Source organism: Anopheles stephensi, chromosome 3 (assembly GCF_013141755.1).
Source record: "Anopheles stephensi strain Indian chromosome 3, UCI_ANSTEP_V1.0, whole genome shotgun sequence".
NCBI lineage: Eukaryota > Metazoa > Arthropoda > Insecta > Diptera > Culicidae > Anopheles > Anopheles stephensi.
In genome coordinates, this window is record NC_050203.1 from 27264547 (window position 1) to 27284791 (window position 20245).

Here is a 20245-nt window from a genome sequence, read left to right on the forward strand (position 1 = left end):
AGTTTGCCGATGTTCGAAAACGATAAAAACTGACCGCTTGATTAGAAATGGTATAACCTGCCCGGATGACAGTTTGGACAGCTCCGCTGAGCTGTCATTTGCGCCAAAGAGTCGGCAAATCTACACAAAACAAAGCCGCTGGCTTCGGAACGGTTCAACTTTTGGGAGTGATTTTCTTTCATAAAAATGGTACTTACCATGTTCTAGCTTGTTTGAAAGAGTACAAACTAACAGAAACGCTTCATTGTTATTTGCAGCTTTTCTATTCCTTTTTCAAATCCCTCGTGGGCAAGGACGTTGTGGTGGAGTTGAAAAACGATTTGAGGTAAGCACGCGCCAGCAGCAAACCACCTTGCCTTATGCCGACTGTGTTGTATGTTTTGTTGACCGGTTTTCATGTACGATTCGCGGTTTCGATTACAGCATCTGCGGCACGCTACATTCGGTCGATCAGTACCTGAACATAAAGCTCACAGACATCAGCGTGACCGATCCGGAAAAGTATCCCCATATGCTGTCGGTAAAGAATTGCTTCATCCGCGGGTCGGTCGTACGGTACGTGCAGCTGCCCGGTGACGAAGTGGACACGCAACTGCTGCAGGATGCGGCACGAAAAGAAGCTGTAACAAGCGTACGATAAGTAAAGACAGTGTGAGAAATTGTGTAAACATAATGGTAAATTACTGGTGTCGAACGAGTGTCGTGGTCATGGATCACGTTCGTGATGACAAAGTTTCGCGCAAGAGTTCTCTCTGGGAAATGAAGCTAAACACAAAACAGTTTAGCCTATGAACAATAAAAAACCCTTATTCTATGCCAGTAGTGTCGCATGATATACTCTAATGGTATGATAAGCAATGCTAACGGCACAAAACATCGTAAGGAGTTAAAAGTAAAAAGAGCTGATAATTTCATAAACATTTTCACTGATTTTACTAAAAAATATACGTTGTGAAGACTCAAAAAAATCTGATGATTCTTTACCCGTATCAACCCATAGTCGAGTTCTTCTTATTTGGATCTTCAACCTCAAGAGGTGTGGAGATTCCTGTCTTTATTGGTTATAGCTTTAACTTTATCTTACCCTTAGCTGGCCAGTTAGTACTCCGTATGGGGAAATACTCCGGACGGAATTCTATATCCACCCTGCCGTATGATGACCAGCGTCATAGTCGAAGGAACCGTAATGGAGTTTGCCAGAAAGCAATTAAATAATAAATTCTTCCACAGGTTTAACATCACTTAGTCCAGGAGACGAAGACAGCCTTCTGGGGTTGGGACATGAGTCTGGCATCCTCAATAAGAGCCACAACCGTCGTATCGTTCCGGGTATGGTCATCGTCAGGGTATCTGTACTCGCACAAACTGCTCTAGACAGTTCTTTAAGAGCATAGAACACAATTACACCAAGAAAAAAATCGCTTGCGGACTACGAGGCACCTCGTTTCTATCATCTGATGTTCTGGTCTCCAGTAGAGTTCGATCTACTACTGATAACCCGACCTCGGGCCAGCAGATTCTTTGGGGGAATGGCCTCACTTAAGAAGCCAAGTAAATTAAAAGATCTACCTGGTGATCTGATGATGATGACCAGCGGATAGGAGAGCCCTCAGAGTCATAGTACGCCATGCGATACGAACAGCTCTTACCTTGCATTGCACAGAGCGCTGTTGCCCTTTGATAAAACGGATATTTAATTCCTTAGCGATCAACTACTCCGTCTCCGTCTTAATCCCAGCATTATTCCTGAAGATGCTCCAAATGAGGACACTCTTTTTTTGAGAGGGAAGTTGGCAACCTCTATCGGAAGACTTCGAAGCGAAAAGGGTCATCAGGCCTACCGATGTTCCCTCCATTAACATTTGGTGCAGTTTATGATCTTATAGACCTTTTTCATGGTTTCAAAAACTGGGGAAAGGCTTAGATGGACGCAGGGCCATTGTATCAACCAATGACTTCCTAATAGCTAGATTCAATAATTAGTGATTAATTTGAATGAAGCTCATTTGTCATCAGTGGCATAAATCCATAACAAAAGCATAGGACGGTTTTGAATAGTTCTGTGTGTCTGTGTTTTTTTTTCTATACATTTCTTCACAATTGCTCAGCTTTAGGTGCTCTGCCCCGACCTCAGACTATGCTGTGAATTGGCTCGCTAAATCTGTCGTCGGCTGGTGGTAGTGCAATCCCACGCGGGAAAGGGAAAACTGAAGCTTTTCGTAACAACAATAAATTACTAAAAACTACCAATCTCATAAATTAATGGTTCAAGGGACGTCCCGCGATCATTGCCGGGAATTTGATGATTGACTAGTGCGGTTCGGTTACAGGATGCGGCAGGTGCACCAACTCCGGTGCCGGTCACTGTTCGATCTGCGTCGAGTTGAAGTACGAGTTCTGCATCAGGTAGAGCTTGTCGATGTGCGTAATGCTACCGGCCATGTTCGACATCATCGTGCCGATCGTGTTGTTGTTGTGATTGACTAGCTGCTGTTGCTGATGCTGCGATTGACCATTGTGAAGGCCCGGTGGTCCACCGCTATTACCACCGCTGCCGGTAAGGTTAGGTTGCAGGTCTAGGTTTTGGAGCGACATCGTGTCGGAGGTCGCCTCGTCCACGTTGTCGAAGCTTTCGTCGAGCGAAATGTCCGAACTGCACAGGCTGGCATCGGAGTTGTCGGGAAAATCTGCAAGAAGCAAAGGAGAGATTAATTAATATCCAGAATTGTCAAGCCAAAGGCCAACACTTACCAGGCGAGTAAGGAAGGTTTGGATTCAACGGTTGGCTCGAGGAGCTGTACGAACTGTCCAACCCCAGGTAATGGCTGTGATCGCTGCTCGGCGACTCCAGCTTGATCGATTTGTCCTCCTTATCGGAATGGTTCTTCTCGCCATCCGCCCCGTTCGCATTGGCCTTCGATTTACGTGAAATCTTTTTCATCTTAGCTCGCTGGTTCTGGAACCACACCTGAACGACTCGCACCGACAGGCCGGTATCTTTGGCCAGTGCTTCCCGCACCTTTCGGCACGGTTTCGGCGACACATCGAACGAAGCCTTAAATTGGCGCCGTTGGGCCGAGGTAAGGATGGTGCGTGGTCGCTTCGGTCCACGGCGCCCATCCCGTGTCCGGAGTCCATCGTCAAGCAGATAGTCATCACCGTCCCCGTACAGGTGTGCGGCTGGGGCAAGATGCGATGGGTGCGGGAGTCCCGCCGCTGCTCCATGATGATGGTGCATGGCGGCCGCCGCTGCTGCTGCTGCTGCCGCGGAACCGTAGAAATCTTTCTCCAGATCGTGCTGACAGATGAGCTTGCCGGCACGGAGTGAGAATGGTTCGCCCTTCTGGAGTGGCCGGTTGCAGGTGTAGCACAGAAAGCAGTGCAGATGGTAGACGAGATGTTTGGCTCGCATTACGAGTTCGCTCGGCGCGATTCGTTCGCCACAACCGTAACAGTCCCGCTCGGTACGACCATTTAGGTGCTGGTGCTGCTGGTTAACGGATGACACACCGAAAATTCTTGAAAAGAGAGAAAGAAATCCGAAAAAAACCTCAGGTTAGCAACGAATAAGGGCAGAGACAAAGCTAGTGGTGTGACGACACACAGGAAGGGGAACGGGATTTTCATCACACTGCCCTGTGAAACCAGTGTCTAGCCGCCGGCCATCCAAGGGCCACCCAGGCAAGGTGACAATCTCCGTCTGAAGTTTACCGATGGCAAACGGGTTCTACTGGAATGGTAACCTGCCGGGCCAGTGCGTCGGGCGAGCTGCCACGAACATGAAACACTCATGTCATATCATTCATATCTGTGGCTCGACATCGGAGACGGGGAGGGGAATTCGTGGAGTGTGAAACGACATGGATTTTGTGCATTTTTGAACATAACTTCATGTGACCGATTTGCGGAAAAAAAGATTAATTTTCAATTTCTTAAATCGACCAAGGATTCCAGCTTTTAAGGACCGTGAGTCCCGCGAGTGCTCTTTGGTGAATAATTTCTATACTCACCGATAGTAATCGTCCTTGCAGTAGACCTTGGTGTTTTTCGTGTAGCACGTTTGGTTTAGCTGTATGCGGCAGATGCAGCAGAGAAGGCACTGCTCGTGCCAGAACTGGTCCGGGGAGAGCTTCATGAAGTAGCGATCCTTTATCTTCTGGCCGCATCCTTCACATATTTCCTGCGTCTTTTCGCTCTTGATTGTACCGACGATATCTGAAGTAGAAGAGAGAGAGGAAGAAGTGGTGGAATTTGAATAGATAATGCTAAACCTGGCAAAAAAGGTGGACAAGAGTAATGAAATTCTACAACAATTCCTACTGGCTTGTATTAAGCGCATGTATGTTTAACCGAAACTAAAGTTTGCCTAATTTCTTCACACCTCGTCACCGCTTATGTCACCGCGGTCAGGTATGTCCCTTGGGATATATAACCCAACGCTAACCTTTTTCAACAGGGAAACTGTTTCCGCTTCCAAATTCCGTCGGATGTCGGACCTAACCATCGAAGGTTAGGTTGGGTTGACGGTGGTCGAACGCCGGAAGTGTTACACAAGCGGGTATACGCTGGTCGATAGTGGTGGAAGGCGCTAATTGACATAGTTTTGTAATATTTGATTCAAATTTGCAAATCTTAAACACTGCGTAATTTTTGGTAAGTTTGATGGTGACAATTTCATTTTATTTTCATACAAAATCCGCCCAAAAAATCTTAGCGATCTTAAAGGTAGTTTAAAATGTATTGTTTGAGCCCCATCGTCCAATGGGGCTTTATCGTTCTAAACGCTTTTTTTCACAGAGAGAACTCTTCGTCTAAGGGATCTTATCGTCCAATGTGCCTTGTCTTCCGAAAGGACCTAGTCATCGAGGGAACCTCCTATACAAACCTCATACATTCCTTCTAAGAGTCCTCGTAGTTGAAGAGCTGCTTCATGGACCAAGGGACCTCGTTTACCAAGAGAGCTCATGGTCTTAGTAGACACATCGAGATCTAAGAGAACGTATAACAAAAATGCTAAGAAAATTAAGAGACTCGTAAGCTTAATCTATCATGACGACAATCTCTTAATCGAAGGGACCTCATCTACCACCAAGAGGGACGTCCCGCCAAAATGCTTCACAAGCCTAGATCCGCCACTGGGGTTGGCGGGTACGATTATGAAGCCTGCATAGGGAGACTCGTGACACCCGTAAGCAAGTCAACTCATCACAATAAAATGTGCAAGTGACTCATGAAGCGTTGCATTTGTTGCAATAAACATGAAAGCAAACATTGCTAAGTACGTTTGTGTACATTAACAGAACATGGGTGGATTAAAGTCCCACATGGCATACTGCGTTAGTGTGTTCGTCCCTAGCAAGAGGGTTTTCGATGTCTCGTATTTGTGTAGTTTTGCCCTGACCGAGCGGTTGTTAACGAGAATGGAGAAGGATGAACAATTTTCAAGTGCATAAACAAATAGGGCGCACTATGGGCAACACTGGTAATAAAATGGTTTCGAATGACCCGGCCCCAGCACATTACGCACCGAAACGCAAAAACTTTTCGCTTCTAGAAAAAAAGCCCGTCAGACTGGACTATTGCTCTGTGTTTGCATTTTAAATCACAGTTCCCAGATGGGGAGCCAGGGTGGGTGTGACTGTGAAGGCATTTATGGATCCTGACAATCCGGCCATTTATCAACTGCTTGTGAATTATGAGTGTGTGCGGTAATTTTCGGTACATTTCGGTGCTGGGGCAGTTATTTGGGTCATGAAAACCATTTTACAGAGCGAAAGTGATGAATTTGTGTGCGGTGGTGTAATACTAAAAATAATATGGTCGAAGTAGTAGAAAACAATATGGCGGCTGTAAAGTGGTGGCCCGTTGTGACATTAAATTTAAGTACACCGAAGCAACGATGACAGGCAATGGTTACTTAGTGGCTAATTTTTGCGTTACGATAAAATTGTGACTGCTTAAGAATGAATTATAAATTTATATTACACTTACACATTTATCATTATTTTTGTGTGTGTGTTTAATGTAACAACGTGTGGCTAGTTTTCCATCACAATTCGTTGTCAAACACTATTTACAGCCCGACGGGTGAATATATGCAAACAACGCGATGTGTACGTTGGTGGTCTCTTATCAGCTGTTCAGCCACCCCGCTGTGGCACCCAACTCTCCTCCACCTCATCCCCCTTGCCAACCCGTGTGGGTGGGTGGTACATGGTCTAATACCTTTCGTGTATTGATATGTTCCCGCAAATTGTTTGGTAAAAATAAAACCGTCTCGGGGGGAAAGCTACGGGCCGCGCACGAGTGTACAATAACAATAAATCATGTATAAATCATACACCCCAAACCCTGGGCCCAAGGTTGCACAGGAGGATGTTAGGATGACGGAAGACGACAAAAGTGGTGGAATGTTTTCGGCTGCCTTTTTCCCCCCTATTCTATCACACTTTTCCGGTTTTTTATCTCTATCGATATTCCGCCATTTTTTTCTATTTGATTGTATTTGACTAATCAATATCGTGCGATCATGTGTTTCAATTCCCGTGCTGTTAGGGGGGGGGGGGGGGGGTTTGTTTGTCGTGTTTTTTTTTTTCCTTTTTTTTCAGTAAGAGGTAAAACACTCTAATTGTTTATGTTGTGTTAGGTGTTTATGCAGTTTTTATTCTTCTTATTCATACAAGAATAATGATCATATTTTGAAAACAGTTGTGTTGCTGTGTTATAGTATTTAATTTTAATCTTACAATATGCACAGTTCGAAAAATTATCATACAAATTTTTTTTTTTTAGATTTTATAGAAACTTTATTATAAGAAATAATATAAAAAGTTAAAAAAACAATTTAAACTTTTTTTTACTAAATTTTGTTCGTATATGTCAACTCAAAACCTTACACATTATTTTAAACAAAAATATAATGTGTGTTTGTTATAAAAAATTTCAAAAAAAAACAGGGAAAATTTGATTTATAAGACACACAGCTGTTTCAAAATAGTCTCAAAAAATAGAAGTAGTTTTCGTCGACTTTTTTTACAGTGATGGACAAGAGAATGAGAGCACCAAATTAAAAAAAAAACAAAATAAATTATTAATGTTTTTTAACACAGGAATTTTTTTTATATGAATTTTTAGGGGAACATGGTCTGGTAACCCCTAATGGTTAGTCTGAAAAAAGGGTTATAAAAGTGGTTTTATTCTACTGTCCGTCAATGTATAAATTTAAATCATGTTTTTAAACGAAAAATACTGTAATTATGAATATATTTTATTTTAATTAAGCGTTTTATTACGCACTTGATTAACTGTTTCCACTTGTCATTTCCGTTCAAAATGTTTAATTCAATGTTAAATAATAAGTTTTTATTTGCATGTTATAGTTATATTAAGAACTGCTCATAAAATATTACTATAAAAGATTCAATTAGATGGAGTAAAATAATCAATAATGTATGTTGTCTGTGTGTGTTGTATTTTTGTTTAATCGAATAGTAAGCTCTTCCTGCTTACTTTTAATTATAAAACAGTAAAGCTAATTATCTAATCGATATTTCCCATTATCATTTATGTTTGGCAGACTAAAAAATTAACATTCAAAAACCCTTTTTCCATTCAAAAAACTAGTTTAAAAGCTTGTTACTTCACTGGCATATTTCTTTGCAATATTTAACGATGGTTAACAGTGAAACCTCACATTATCAATTTTTGGCACATTAAAGTTTACACCCTTAAAGCCAGCTTCCTCATCGAAAAGCAATGAAACCGTTTAAAGTTCCCTGTGGCAGATCATTTTACACCACACCAACCCATCAGTGCTGTCGATATTTTTAGCCGCTTGACGAACATTACGGGCCGTCTCTCGAGCGTCATCACGAGCAGTTATTGTTGAAATGCACAGAAAGGAGTTGGTGCCGGGCTAAGGGGACGACCTCTTAACTTTAAGCCAACGAAGCGGAGCTATCGATTACGGATACTTTTGGGTATAAGACCGATGAAAGAACCGGATCCCATCTCCATCCCAACGGCAGGATGTCCGATCGGACTTGGTCTGTGGCTTTCGAGTGAGTTTTACAGGTTCGCCCGACCAGACGACCAACCGACGTTTGAGTACTTTATTCTAACCGTGGCAAACCGACCAAGATGCCCCCGGTGCTCCGGGCTTTGGGATGTTTTAGTTTCAAGTGTTAACTTTCCCGACAGAACGGGTATTATTTTGCGATGAAATGTTCCACAAACGTTTCACTTCCGCTGGTGGTTCAAAGTGACGCTGGCCGATAGGAAGAAGCCGGTTGGATACTTGAGTGAAATTTGCGAAATGCGTCCTCTTCACTTCACTTCACTCCACTCTGCACTAATGGTCGCTCTAAGGAGCTGTGTCCTGGCGAAAACGCCCCCATGTAATAGCAGTTTTTTGGTTCCAAGACATTACGGATGCGGGTTTTAGGGCCGGAATGCCGGAAAAGTTAAAGTGGCCACGACGGTTGCTTGAAGGTTCCTATTAACTGGAACGTAGCGGAGGGCGAGTTTGGATACTTCTTCGGAGCTTGAGAAGTTTCTGGCTCGACCTACTCGACCAACTCTCGAGATGGTCCTCGAAAAATGGCGCCCCGTAGACGCTTTGGTGGTTCGGAATTGATTAAAAGATCTTCCTTCGTCCTCCTTCAAAACGGCAGAAGAAAAAAGATATTATCTCTTTCTCTCGGTTGGTTGGAAGCTGGGTGAAATGGTTCGCATGCGCCTTCCGTCGTTCGCCGGTGTAGGTCACCCCCGAGAGACGTGGCAAGCAAAGTTGATGTATAAACCAGCTTCCACGAAAAAACCATATTGATGTGGAGGAAATCCACGAGCTTGCCGTTTTTTGGGATAGAAACTTTGTGGCGAAACCCTGTAAGGAAGTGCTGGGCCTTGTTTATCTGTGTGCAAATATTTCCGAACCCATCGAACCTTGTCGAGTTCGCTGTGTGACTTCCTTCCGGTGCGAATTGAGTTGAGCAGGGCGAGAAAGAGTGAGCACATTTTTCGAGGTGAGCGTTTAAAACCTACGCGAATTGGACCTACCTCTATGGACCTATATGTTGTATTTACATTTGGAAAGCTTCACTGCTGGAAAGCAGTTTAAAGAAGTTTAGTACAAAAAGTCATGAAAATTGTCATGGAAACTCTACAGGAGACAGTAAACCACAACTATGTAGCCACAACTTCAAACAAGCTTGGATGAAGTGTTCAAGTCCTCACAAGTTTCTGCTGAAGCGATTTGTCCTTTTCAAGCCAACCATTGCTCGCTCCCATCACGCCTAGCAATTGGCCTTTCAATTATTTGTTAAAATGCCTTCATTTTAAATAAGATAAGGTGCCCTTTTACGATTTCATATTTACACACCCAAACCAATGTAAATTGTACTCTGTCTTGTATTGTCTACCCTGTTATTTAGAATTAAAAAAAATCTATGATGGAGTATAAGGTAAGACCTATCATCATTACAATAAGAATAATGATGAACTTTTGTAACGCAGTGGCGGACAATACAATAATACCACCTAATTTTGTTAAGAGCAGCCCAGTGGTAAATGCGACAACGTCGCAGGTCTTCACACGGCAGGACCGGGGTTCAAATCTTATCGGGGCCGTTCCCCCATAGTGAGAACTGACTATCCAACTATCAATCAATCAATCAGTCTAGTAGGCCAGGAATGGCAGGCATAACCTTAAATCATAAAACTTTATTCACTTAGTTTTTTGTTTTGGTATTTGTGTACAGTTTTTTTGTAAGAATTAATTGAAGATTTTGGGAAAACGATCCTATCATTCGATTAATGTCATTCTGATGGCAATTCTGATCGAAGTACATGAGACAAAATTGGGACTATTATTCGATTTTAATAAGCAAAAAAATTTCATAAGCAAAAAAAAAAGCAACTTTCAACATTAGGACGGGATAGCTCTTGTTTAATAGCAGTAGAAAAAGAAACAAAAAAAAAATATGCAATTCTTATAGAAGGTCAAGGCATTGGAATTTGAGTGAAATTTAAAAAAATAAATAAATAAAATTAAATTAAAATTTGAAAAATGAAGCAAGTATTCGCTGTGAACATGACAACATCAGTTGAATACCATCTACGTTGACAGAGTGAGAACGTTGCTCTTTAAATGTTTTTTTTCTAATAAAATCTCTTAACTAACTATTTGTGCTTATGTTTAAGACACAAAGAGAGTCACAAAGAGTCTTGTTTATAAAACATTATGCAAGCCGTAAGGAAGTCTTCTAATTTATTAGTTTTGGGCATGTTATAGAGAAAATTTGTACAGAAATGTTACTTCAAAAAAGACGTTAACGAGCGCATCAAATATCTTGTAAATTGTTAATGGTAACAGATAACAGGGATTTATGTGCTGACAAAAGTGCCCGCAGCCCCGTAAAAAACTTGTGGAAACCAGCGTTTAGATCAATTGATAATTGAGAAAGGTAAATAGCAAAAACTTTATAGAACGATTGTTTATAAACTTTCTAGAAACTGTACAAAAAACTTGTACTTGGGTTGTTTCAATACTGATTCTCCCATTCTCGTTATTTGCACTTTCTTAACAGACATAAAATAATTAGCGTGCCTGATTCACACCATTGCAATACGATTAATTTTTTTTTTTTCGCAGAAATAAATTATAATCATTATTTTCTAAGATTCTTACAAATTTCTAGAAAAGGAAAATAAGGAATAATGATAACTGATGTGATCAACTGACCCACAGCCTGAATGCTGTAGGGCAACTCTCCTAGTATTTGTGTGTTGAATATAGGTCAAGAAAATACATTAAACCTTGTATTCCAATAAATAAACAACTTATTACAACAACACACAACTTCTAGGATAATTTGAGCCGAAAATTTAAGGTTATATTGTGAGTCGAAAGACAAGATCAGGGAAATAATGTCTTTTTTCATACATAACGAGCTTTAGTCTACAACATAGTTGGCCACTTTAGATGGTTTGACTCTTTCATGATCTATATTTCAAATATCTCAAACTATAATGATAAACACAACTATAAACTCCGGATTTCTTTCCCATTCCAAAGGAGACAGACGAGGTCTAATGAGTCTCAAAATCCTTATGAACTACCCAAACAGTCAATCCAATTCTAATCAAGGACCGATCCGCCACTCCACTTACCTGTCCGTTCAGTACCGTCGAGCATGTTATTATTATCCTTTAAGCTAGTGTCCGCATTCGAAGCTCCAGGCGGCAAACCGGTGTTTATGTTGAGATTATGATAAAACTCCAGCATCTTCAAGCACTGTTTTTTTCACTTTATCGATTTTTCCAAATTTTCTATGCTTCCAATCACTGCACTCACTTTATTGGCTGGATCATTTGAGGTTTGTTTTGGGTTGTTGGTGTCCAGTTTTCGGTAAAACAATTGCACGTTGATGTTACACACAAACACCTGTTCTCTTGCCTAACTTGGTCATGTTTCTTTACGATACACACTGCACTTGCACTGTTATCGAGGTTCGGTAGGAATTTTCCTCACAAAGCCGACGAATTTACAGATACGCACACGGCACCCGGGATCGATGTATTCTGCGGCGATGTTTTCGCTGTGGGTCTCTGAATGTCGCTCGCGGCACGGCAGCACAACACGTCCGAACGCTGCGAACGACAAAACGCATGTGCGACAGATTGGAACCAGAGTCAGTCCGTCCGTCGGGCCTGATGATTTGCAACCCTCTGTGCGTATACGCATGTGTGTGTGTCTGGTGGAAAAAGCATGGGATCGTGAAAATCATCAATAAGTGAGAGAGAGCGAGCGAGCGAGCGAGCGAGCGTTTGCTCTCACCGCCTTTTCAGCTGATGGGAAAACGTCACGCATGGAAGGAAGGGGACAGGAGAAATCCGTAGGGGGTGCCACAAACAAAAGGGGGTGAAAAGAAGGTGTACCGAATCCCAGACAGGAGGCATGCGGCCTTTGAACGATTTCTTTATCGATAAATCGATACCGAAAAGTGTGTTGTTTAGTGGTGTGTGTGTCTGGTTGAAGAAATGCAGCAGCTGTCGGTAAGAATCTGTGTGCATCGAAAAGGCGCATGGCGCATGTGCTATGGCGATGGCGCCTCAGGTAAGGCGATGAGAAAGAAGAAGACGGGGAAAAACAGTAAGACGTAGCCACGCCTGTTTCGGTGAGCGCCGCGTAGAAACGGTGAAAGAAAAAAAAATACAACAGCCTCCTGGTGTTGGTCGGTCGTATCGAGGGCAAACCATGAACGTACGTGGTGTGTAAATATGAAATCGTACTTTGCGTGCGTAACTGTTCTTGGGACTGATAAATGTTTTAAGAATTTTTTAACAACTTGTTACGATGAAGAATTAATTTGAGTGAAGTTATAAATTATAAATTCTGGAAAGAGAAAATGATTCACTTTTTTAACACAAACCAGGCACGAAAAATAAATCAGACGTTGGAATTATGAAGGATCTAGAGCAAATGGGAAGCGTCTTAAGATCCTTTGAATTTGAATTAAGTAAATATTTATAAGGGGAATATAAAGCACTAGTTTCTAATATGGTAGGACCGCAATCAAATCTTATCAAGGTATCCGTCTTAATACTTTCAGATTTGACTATCCTCTTAGTTGGACTACGGGTTGGAAAAAAATTCTCATATTTGGGCCTGTATATTAAGTCAAGAAAGCATAAAGCAGGTCTAGTCACAATCTCATGAGATTCCAGTGCCAAAAGAGGATGAAGAAATTTTCAATTTAAAGGTGGCTTTTTTAAATTTTATTAACATAAATTATTAACATAAAAATAGTAGCAATTACCTATATTTTATTCTTAATGAACGGCTTATCCGTATTGATAGTGGTTATTACTTACCAATGAGACTCAACGTTAGAGCGAAAGATTTGATAAGAACGCTTTCAAATTTACACGCCTTCCAGTGGTCTGCCCAACATCACCACAGCAACGTAATCGCAATGGCGGGGAAAATCGCGTTTCCTCAACATGCACTCAGGCTTGTTCTCTCCTGTTTTCCTTTTTATTTTTTTCCCTATTGCTTCAACACCTTTTGGACAGTTTGGAGCGAGCCTACCATTTGTTCGAATGTAAATGATGTTACTTTACAAAATGAACCAGGTTAGTTATGAGGCCGGTCAGGTTTTAATTGCTGTTTTTGCATGGTGTGAGCTTTTTTTCTGCTTTTCTGTTTGTCATTAAGATTTGTTTTACTATACGTGAACTTTACTGAGAATATACGTAGTACTATTGAATTTATTTGTTTGGTGAGACATGATGAGCGTTGTTCCTATATTGTATCGGAATTTTTCCATTTTTTTACAGCTACAATAGTATTTATTTTTATCTCGTTTATATTACTTTTACTAGCTAATGTATTGGCTAACACACAAGAATGTATAAGTTAAAGCTACGATTCAAATTGCAGATTTCTTAAACTATTTTCCTCTTCTTACTCTTCCCTTCTAAGGTCCTGCAAAGAAAGTGTAAAAGTTACTTACTACCTTTAGCACAACAAATAGAGAAGAAGAATCAGACAGAAGCAGCAGCATTGTTGTACTTAAGAGATTCGCTTATTTGCTTATTCCCATCCCCCCTTCAGTATTTGGTGGCTTGGTGAAATTCCGCTCACGAAAACACCATTCCGTCCGTTGAATGCTGATGAGAATGGTTTTGCATTTTTATCGCGCTACGTCCGTTGCCAATATGTATGAATGTGTTTATGTATACATTCTTTTTGCTGTTGTTGCTGTCATGTCCACAGGAAGGATGGAACCTTAGCACTTGGGAAGGGTAGCAAGAAAAGCGAAGAAAAGAGTCGCATCATCCGACGACGACGACGACGACGCTTGACGTTTGAACACAAATAAATATGGCGCCAATGCTTTGGGCGAGCGCAGCCATTCTTCGCGGGACGATGATCTCGCGTTTTTTTTCTATCGGTTGCTGTTGTTGATGTTCTTGTTGTTTATCTCTTCTACCTTAGCGAACGCGCCCACAAGCTGTACAAGACGTTGGTGTGTCATAGTAGCCGGGCAGGTTACTATGGCAAAGCATCCTTGAGTGCGAGTAGAGCACCGGCTGTAGGTTGCGAAGCGTACATTTTGCTTGTTCCAGTTACTCCAAGAGGTGGTGTTTCCGTTTGGTTTTTTGCATAACTTGGGAATATTGAGTCTGTTTTTTTATCGGGTAGTTGTTTTTTTTATTTAAAAAAAAACGTCCAAATTCAATACGTCTGCATGCAGGGGGTAAAGTATTGGTGTTTAAATACATCCCAGTGACAATGTTTTGTTTTACATTTAAAATGTCAAAAAAAGTTTGTCATTTTCAAATGACAAAAAAAGTTTGTCAAAAGTTTAAAAAAAGTACGTTTTTTTACATTGTTATAATGTCAAAACGTAAGTAATTAAATTAAACGTAATCTATTCAAAAACAATCACTATTTAATTCGTTGTAACTTCCTCTTTTGGATGCCATGATGACGGTCCAACAAGGGCATTGATGAATTATAAAATGAAGATCTTACAGTCAACATATTCGTAAGAAAAAGGATTTTATCGTTTAGAAATCTTCAAGACCCTTATTCTTCTTTGGTACTACAAGCTCGAAAGGTCTCGGTCTGCTTTTTCTGGCTTTCTATGACTTGGTTTTACACGTAGCTGGATAGCCAGTTCCGCGTACGGGGAGGCGATCTGGATTGGGTCCATGATATTTACCAAGCATCACTTCAAACAAACATTCGCCGCGGTTTATCTCTACAATAATGAGAGATTTTCTCCTATAATAATTTTCTAGAGCTAATATACCCTATTGGATAACAATACTTTCGTATTTATACGCGAAAAATGTCCTTCTTGTCTAAAACTTCTTGGATGAGATTTATCTAAAACTTCTTGGATAACAATACTTTCGTATTTATACGCGAAAAATGTCCTTCTTGTCTAAAACTTCTTGGATGAGATTTGAACCCCGGTTTTGCCGTGTGAAGACCGGTGCCGCTATCGCCTCGGCCACCAGATCGCCCTCGGTTGAGCGCTGGATACTTATAATACAATTGGGACAATCTAGGCAACAATTACACTAAAGCCAAATTTACAAGTGTAGTAAAATAGAGCATTAAAATTAAAATCTGACTCTGATGACTCTGGAGTCCACAAACAATGTTTCCGATGTTTACAAAACTCTTGAATATAAAAAACTATAAATTATGGAACGGAATTACAAAGTAGGGGATAATTTGATTAAATTTCATTCAAAATTGAACTACTGTAAAAATCAAACTAGAAACTATTTTTATAGACTGAAAACAACTGCCTTTTCTCCCAATTTTAATAAGATAAGTGTATAATAGAATTAGTTAATCGAATAAAATACAGACTAAGATTGCCAACTCTGTGTAAAAAGCCGGAGCACCGGCTCCCGGAACACATTTTTCTTCGTTTTAATTCACCCCACTTGGCGCTGAGAAGCACTTTTCACTCCTTCACACACAGGACACTCGTGCAGCGTACACTCCGAGCTCGGGGAGCGGGAGTCCTGTTCCATTGTGCTCACTTGTACTTTCTTCCATCAATTCCAATTCCAAATGCCCTGACACCTTTCGCTCAAGATGTTGCTGGCTGTCGGCGTTTTTTTTCTTCACTTGCTTCTTCACTGTCGCCTACGCCTGTTTTTTTTTGCACACCACGGTGCCATTGTAATTTTTTAATAAAGTTCAACAGCGTTACGGTTACGCGATACGCAATTCAAAAAATCGTCAAGAGTGTCTGCGACGAGAGTGTGTCATTTTATTCCCGAGGGGGGACGGGGGCACAGCCAAGACGTCGACTCTTGCTGAGACATACAGCGCGTTGACACAGTACCGGTCCATCCCTCTGGACCCTCTGGATGCATTCCTTCGCGCATGGTTGTGCTTCGCGCATTTGGTTTCGCGTGCTGCACAAACGCCACGTCCCGGGCAGTGATAAGAGCAGTTAAGATAGTATCACTTACACACGGACGGCAAGGCACTTTCGAGCGGTTCGGCGCTGATCGAGACTGCGAGACTGCAAGGCTATTAGGAAGGTGATAAATGCTGAAGTACATATCGTTAGCACTGCGTAGAAGCCGGTGTGGAATGTCCGCTCGAGTGTGGAGTGTGTCGTTCGAGAGGCTGAAATTTCATCACTCCGTATTGCGTTTCAGCCAGATGCTTAATAAGAAAAGTGCAAGCCATTGACAGAAGCTTTACAGTAAATTTAAATGAAAGTTAAAAGCGTAATCAAGTTAAAGCGAATAACTTTGCTTAACATCACGTTTTATGTAGCTTAGCGAGGATTTTATTTGTTCTTGGGAATTATAGAGAAAATGCATAACAGTTCCTAACATATTTTTTGGTAAATGACAACAAAATTTGAGCAATATTTTTCCAAATTTGAGCAATATTTTGTCAGATTGTGTTGAGCGAATAAAACATTTCCATTACATATTTAAATGTTTTGTCTATTGCTTTCTTTTAGCTTTCATTGCTACAAGCATTGCTAAGTCGTGTGTTGGAATTTTCTTCTGTTTCATTTTTTTAAATAAAGTTTCCTGTTTTACGCTTTTATATTCATTGTTCATGTTCAAAAATTACTAAACTTCGAAAAATCAAATACTACTCCACTACAACTCTAATCCAAAAAAGCTTAAAATTAGTAATAAAAATCAGAAATTGAAAGAATTTCGAGGAACTTCCCTCCAAGCATTTATAAATAATATATATTTAAAATATTTTTCAAAATTTAAAAGGCGGCAAACCTCAAAGCTTTTGCGAATAATTAACAAATTACAGATATATTACAAATATATTGGGTATTAACGTTTTCAGGAGGACATATGGCACTATGTTGCCGGTCCACTAATCTAGAGGTTGGGTAAGCACAGTCACGTAGTAATCCGGGAAAGACTAGGAAGCTAAATTTTGGTGTCGTAGAGTGGTGTCCTTCAATAGAAGAAGAAGACGAAGGATGTTCTCCATATCCTGTAGTGGGCTTTCGAAACCTCAGCGGTCAATTGATCCTCCGCTTTTGTCATAGTAAGGTTGAAAAAGTGCTCTGATTGTTGGATACTGTTGAGGTCTCTTCTATTGACTTCTTGATCGCCGTTGGAATGATCTCTTTTACGCATCCTGTCCATTGGTTAGAAATGGATGGGAGGAATGAGGCTAAAGGTTGTATATTAAGATGCCCATCTTGTCAAGCATATTTTCCACCGTCTGAATCAATGCTCCGGCGCCTGTACCTACAAGGTACACAACGAAAAAGTTTTCAGGCCCTCCGACTTTCACGCCAAAAGGTGCATTCGGGCTGCTTGCGGTCTTACAAAACTGTTGCATTGGTAGGGCTTGGCCTGATTCGATATTTTTATTTCCTTCAGAATATAAAGTCAAGATAGTACGAACAAATCTTCAAAGGTAGTCGACTGTTTACTGCAGACTGTTTAATGCAGACAAATTGTATCTGTTCTTAACAGACTGGTTGAATCTCACTAAACATCGTTAAAAAGAGTTCATCATTCTAAATATTTATGCTTAAGTAAGACGATTCGTAGCTGAATTATTAAAACTTCTTATGCTGATGCAGTACAACAAGCACAAGGCATTCCCCATCTTATTTTACTATAAAATCCTCTATTGTAAAATATTAATAAATAGATTCTTGAAGCATTCAACAATGGGAAAAAGTTTTAGTTCAATATTTCAGTTTGGCACTTGAAAGTTAATTTATAGAGTATTCTGAATATAATCGGTTTCTTGCTCAGAGAAATTAGACGAGTACAATATTGATCAACTATGATTTTATGTAGAATTTTTCATTATGACTTCAAGACTTTCTATTGTGCTTTACCAACCAATCTGAACGGTTTTGTTTGCGATATTCACAATGTGTCCACTTTTTGTAACCTCAAGAATCAATCAAAACCCGATTTTGCATAACCAATAACGTGCCTATTTTAATTAGTCCATCCACATCCTAATCTAAATTAAAGAAAGTGTCCCAGGAGGAGCACAAACAAAAAAATCCAACAACCACACCACAGCCAAAAAGGGCAAATATTCTTTTGGCCTAATAATTGAAAAGAAATGCAAATTCAACAAAACGCTTCTCATCCAATAAAATCCACCGCAAGGACCAAGCGTCGGGGGTGTGTGTGTGCGCTGGGGGTTGGCCATGTTTCACAGCAATATTGTATAAATTTTCATTAATTTACAAAAGAAAAGACGATCTGGAAATGGCTGGAAGGTTTTCTTTTCGTTTTGTTAAAAGCTGTGCGTGATGAAAAGCAAGTCGTCTTGATCCACACACAACTCCACCAGGATCATCAGCCTTAAGTTTCGGAGCGTATCACTCCTTCGCATTGCATATCAAAAGATTTCCCGTTTTTGTTGCATCTTAGTAGCCCAAAAGCGTTGGGTTTCGGGTTGTCAAATGTGTCAAACGGCTATAAATATTCATCGAGTGTCAATATTGAACGATGGGCGATGGGCGGAACGTATCTCCTAAACCTCCTCCTTCCACTTCTTCCCAGTCGCGTCTCCTTTGGTCCACGTGACAATCCAGAAGAAGATCCCGATCGAGAGAATATCTTAATGTCATCCGCTAGGCACGATGAAGGCGTGTGGTTGTGGATTTCTTGCTTTTAATTAATTTTCTTGAGGATTTTAGGCACTGGTGGATTTTCGCATGGCTATTCCATTGTGCAAATGGTAACTTCTGGTGAAGAAATGCAAAATTAGGTGTAGCAAAAAAACAATCGAAAAATATCTTTCAACACCACAAAATGCAAAACATGAAACAAAGAGAGCGCGAGAGAGCTCTTATCCGCCGACTCTTTTCTTTCATTCAATTTTTAATTGAGGAACAGAGAAAAAACAGCTACATAAAATTGATTTGCATAGTTATGACATTTTTGGCATATTACTTAGGCATTCTTTTTTAAAAGCAAATCACCAACAAGCAAAGCAAAGGGGAAGAAAATAGCTTCACTTCCTTATTGATGAAGTTGAGTTAAGTATTTTCCATTGCCGCGGTTTGTATCGCTTCTGCTTCGACTAAAGTTAATTAAGAAGTCCTTGCTGCCGGAAAGGGGTTAAGAAATGTTTTTCCGGACTTTCGGGGAAAACATTTCTAGCCTTGCTGACTGCTTTAAAATGTGGCCATAACAAAATTGAACCACAAAAAAAAAATCCAGTTGCAGTATTATTAGCTCAAGTGGTGGTATTTGCGAAAGAAAATCAACCAGAAGGAGACGAAGTTTTTCTTTCAACAATTTATCTGCAATTATTTACCACTTTTGGCATTCGGTTTGACTTAACAAAAAAATTGATCGCAAAGAGGAAGACCTTAACTGGACCTTTTCCAGCAAACCTTGTCCCACTTGAGGCCAAAGGGCGTCAATCAACCGTCCCAAGTTTGCTAATCCTCAGAAATGATGCATCCCGCTTTGTTGTTCACTATTCCGAACGGACGTTGTATAAATACGTTGTCATAAGTCGTCAAACAATCGCCACTTATGCCCTGTACACAGGGCAGGGAGCCTAATGCTTGGCGTGCGTCCGCACCGAACATCTGTATCGCCCGTAACGGATTAATGCTTCACTGGGAACCATACGCCGAAGAGACGGGGCCCTCTACCAGGGTAAAACAAACCCCTGCTAGCGCATCCTTTTTTTACACTTTTCGCAACTGGAACTGGAGAGACAGGAACAAAAAAACCCCGACCGGCAAATAGGTTTCCAAATTGATTCTTCAATTCGAACTCAAGTGGCTATTTACACGCTGCAGGAGCCTGCATGCATGCTCTCAACCCTATGTCATTCGAAATGGACGCGAGTGCAGACAATAACACAGCCTTCGAAGCGTAAACTGGAACTTCCTTGATGCGTACAAGAAGCGTGGAAGATCTCTGCATGGGCTGGGCTACAAACAAATCACAAATCACTCAAAGCTCTATGGTGGTACACCTCAAGTAGCTGGATCGATTACCTGGGCTTTTTGGTTTTGGTTGCTGAGGGCAGATTTATGTTGCCCGCGCCCTATGCTGACACAAGCAAACATCCCTCAGGTAGCTCTTGCTAAAGGTTTGAAGGGTCTACCGTTATTAACTTTTTTTATTCACACATATTAATCACCACAGATAGTAGAACGTGCTTTGGCGCTTGGCATAAAACGGATGACGAGTTGTTTTTTTTATTTTTCTGTTGCGGTTGTCG

At 40.9% G+C, this 20245-nt stretch overlaps 2 protein-coding genes across 2 annotated transcripts; one reads left to right on the forward strand and one right to left on the reverse strand.

Annotated features, from left to right (window-relative positions):
• Positions 1 to 74: 74 nt before the first annotated feature.
• LOC118511528 (U6 snRNA-associated Sm-like protein LSm2) lies at positions 75 to 999 on the forward strand. The gene is made up of 3 exons (XM_036054717.1): positions 75 to 189; positions 258 to 325; positions 424 to 999. The coding sequence occupies exons 1-3, from the start codon at positions 187 to 189 to the stop codon at positions 638 to 640; spliced, it is 288 nt and encodes a 95-aa protein (XP_035910610.1). The 5' UTR covers positions 75 to 186; the 3' UTR covers positions 641 to 999.
• Positions 1000 to 2040: 1041 nt separating this feature from the next.
• On the reverse strand, positions 2041 to 11858 carry LOC118511527 (LIM homeobox transcription factor 1-beta). Its single transcript, XM_036054716.1, has 4 exons — positions 11170 to 11858; positions 4011 to 4215; positions 2752 to 3518; positions 2041 to 2687 (listed from the first exon to the last, which is right to left on the reverse strand). Exons 1-4 carry the CDS (start codon positions 11282 to 11284, stop codon positions 2362 to 2364), a joined length of 1413 nt encoding a protein of 470 aa, XP_035910609.1. The 5' UTR covers positions 11285 to 11858; the 3' UTR covers positions 2041 to 2361.
• Positions 11859 to 20245: the final 8387 nt, after the last annotated feature.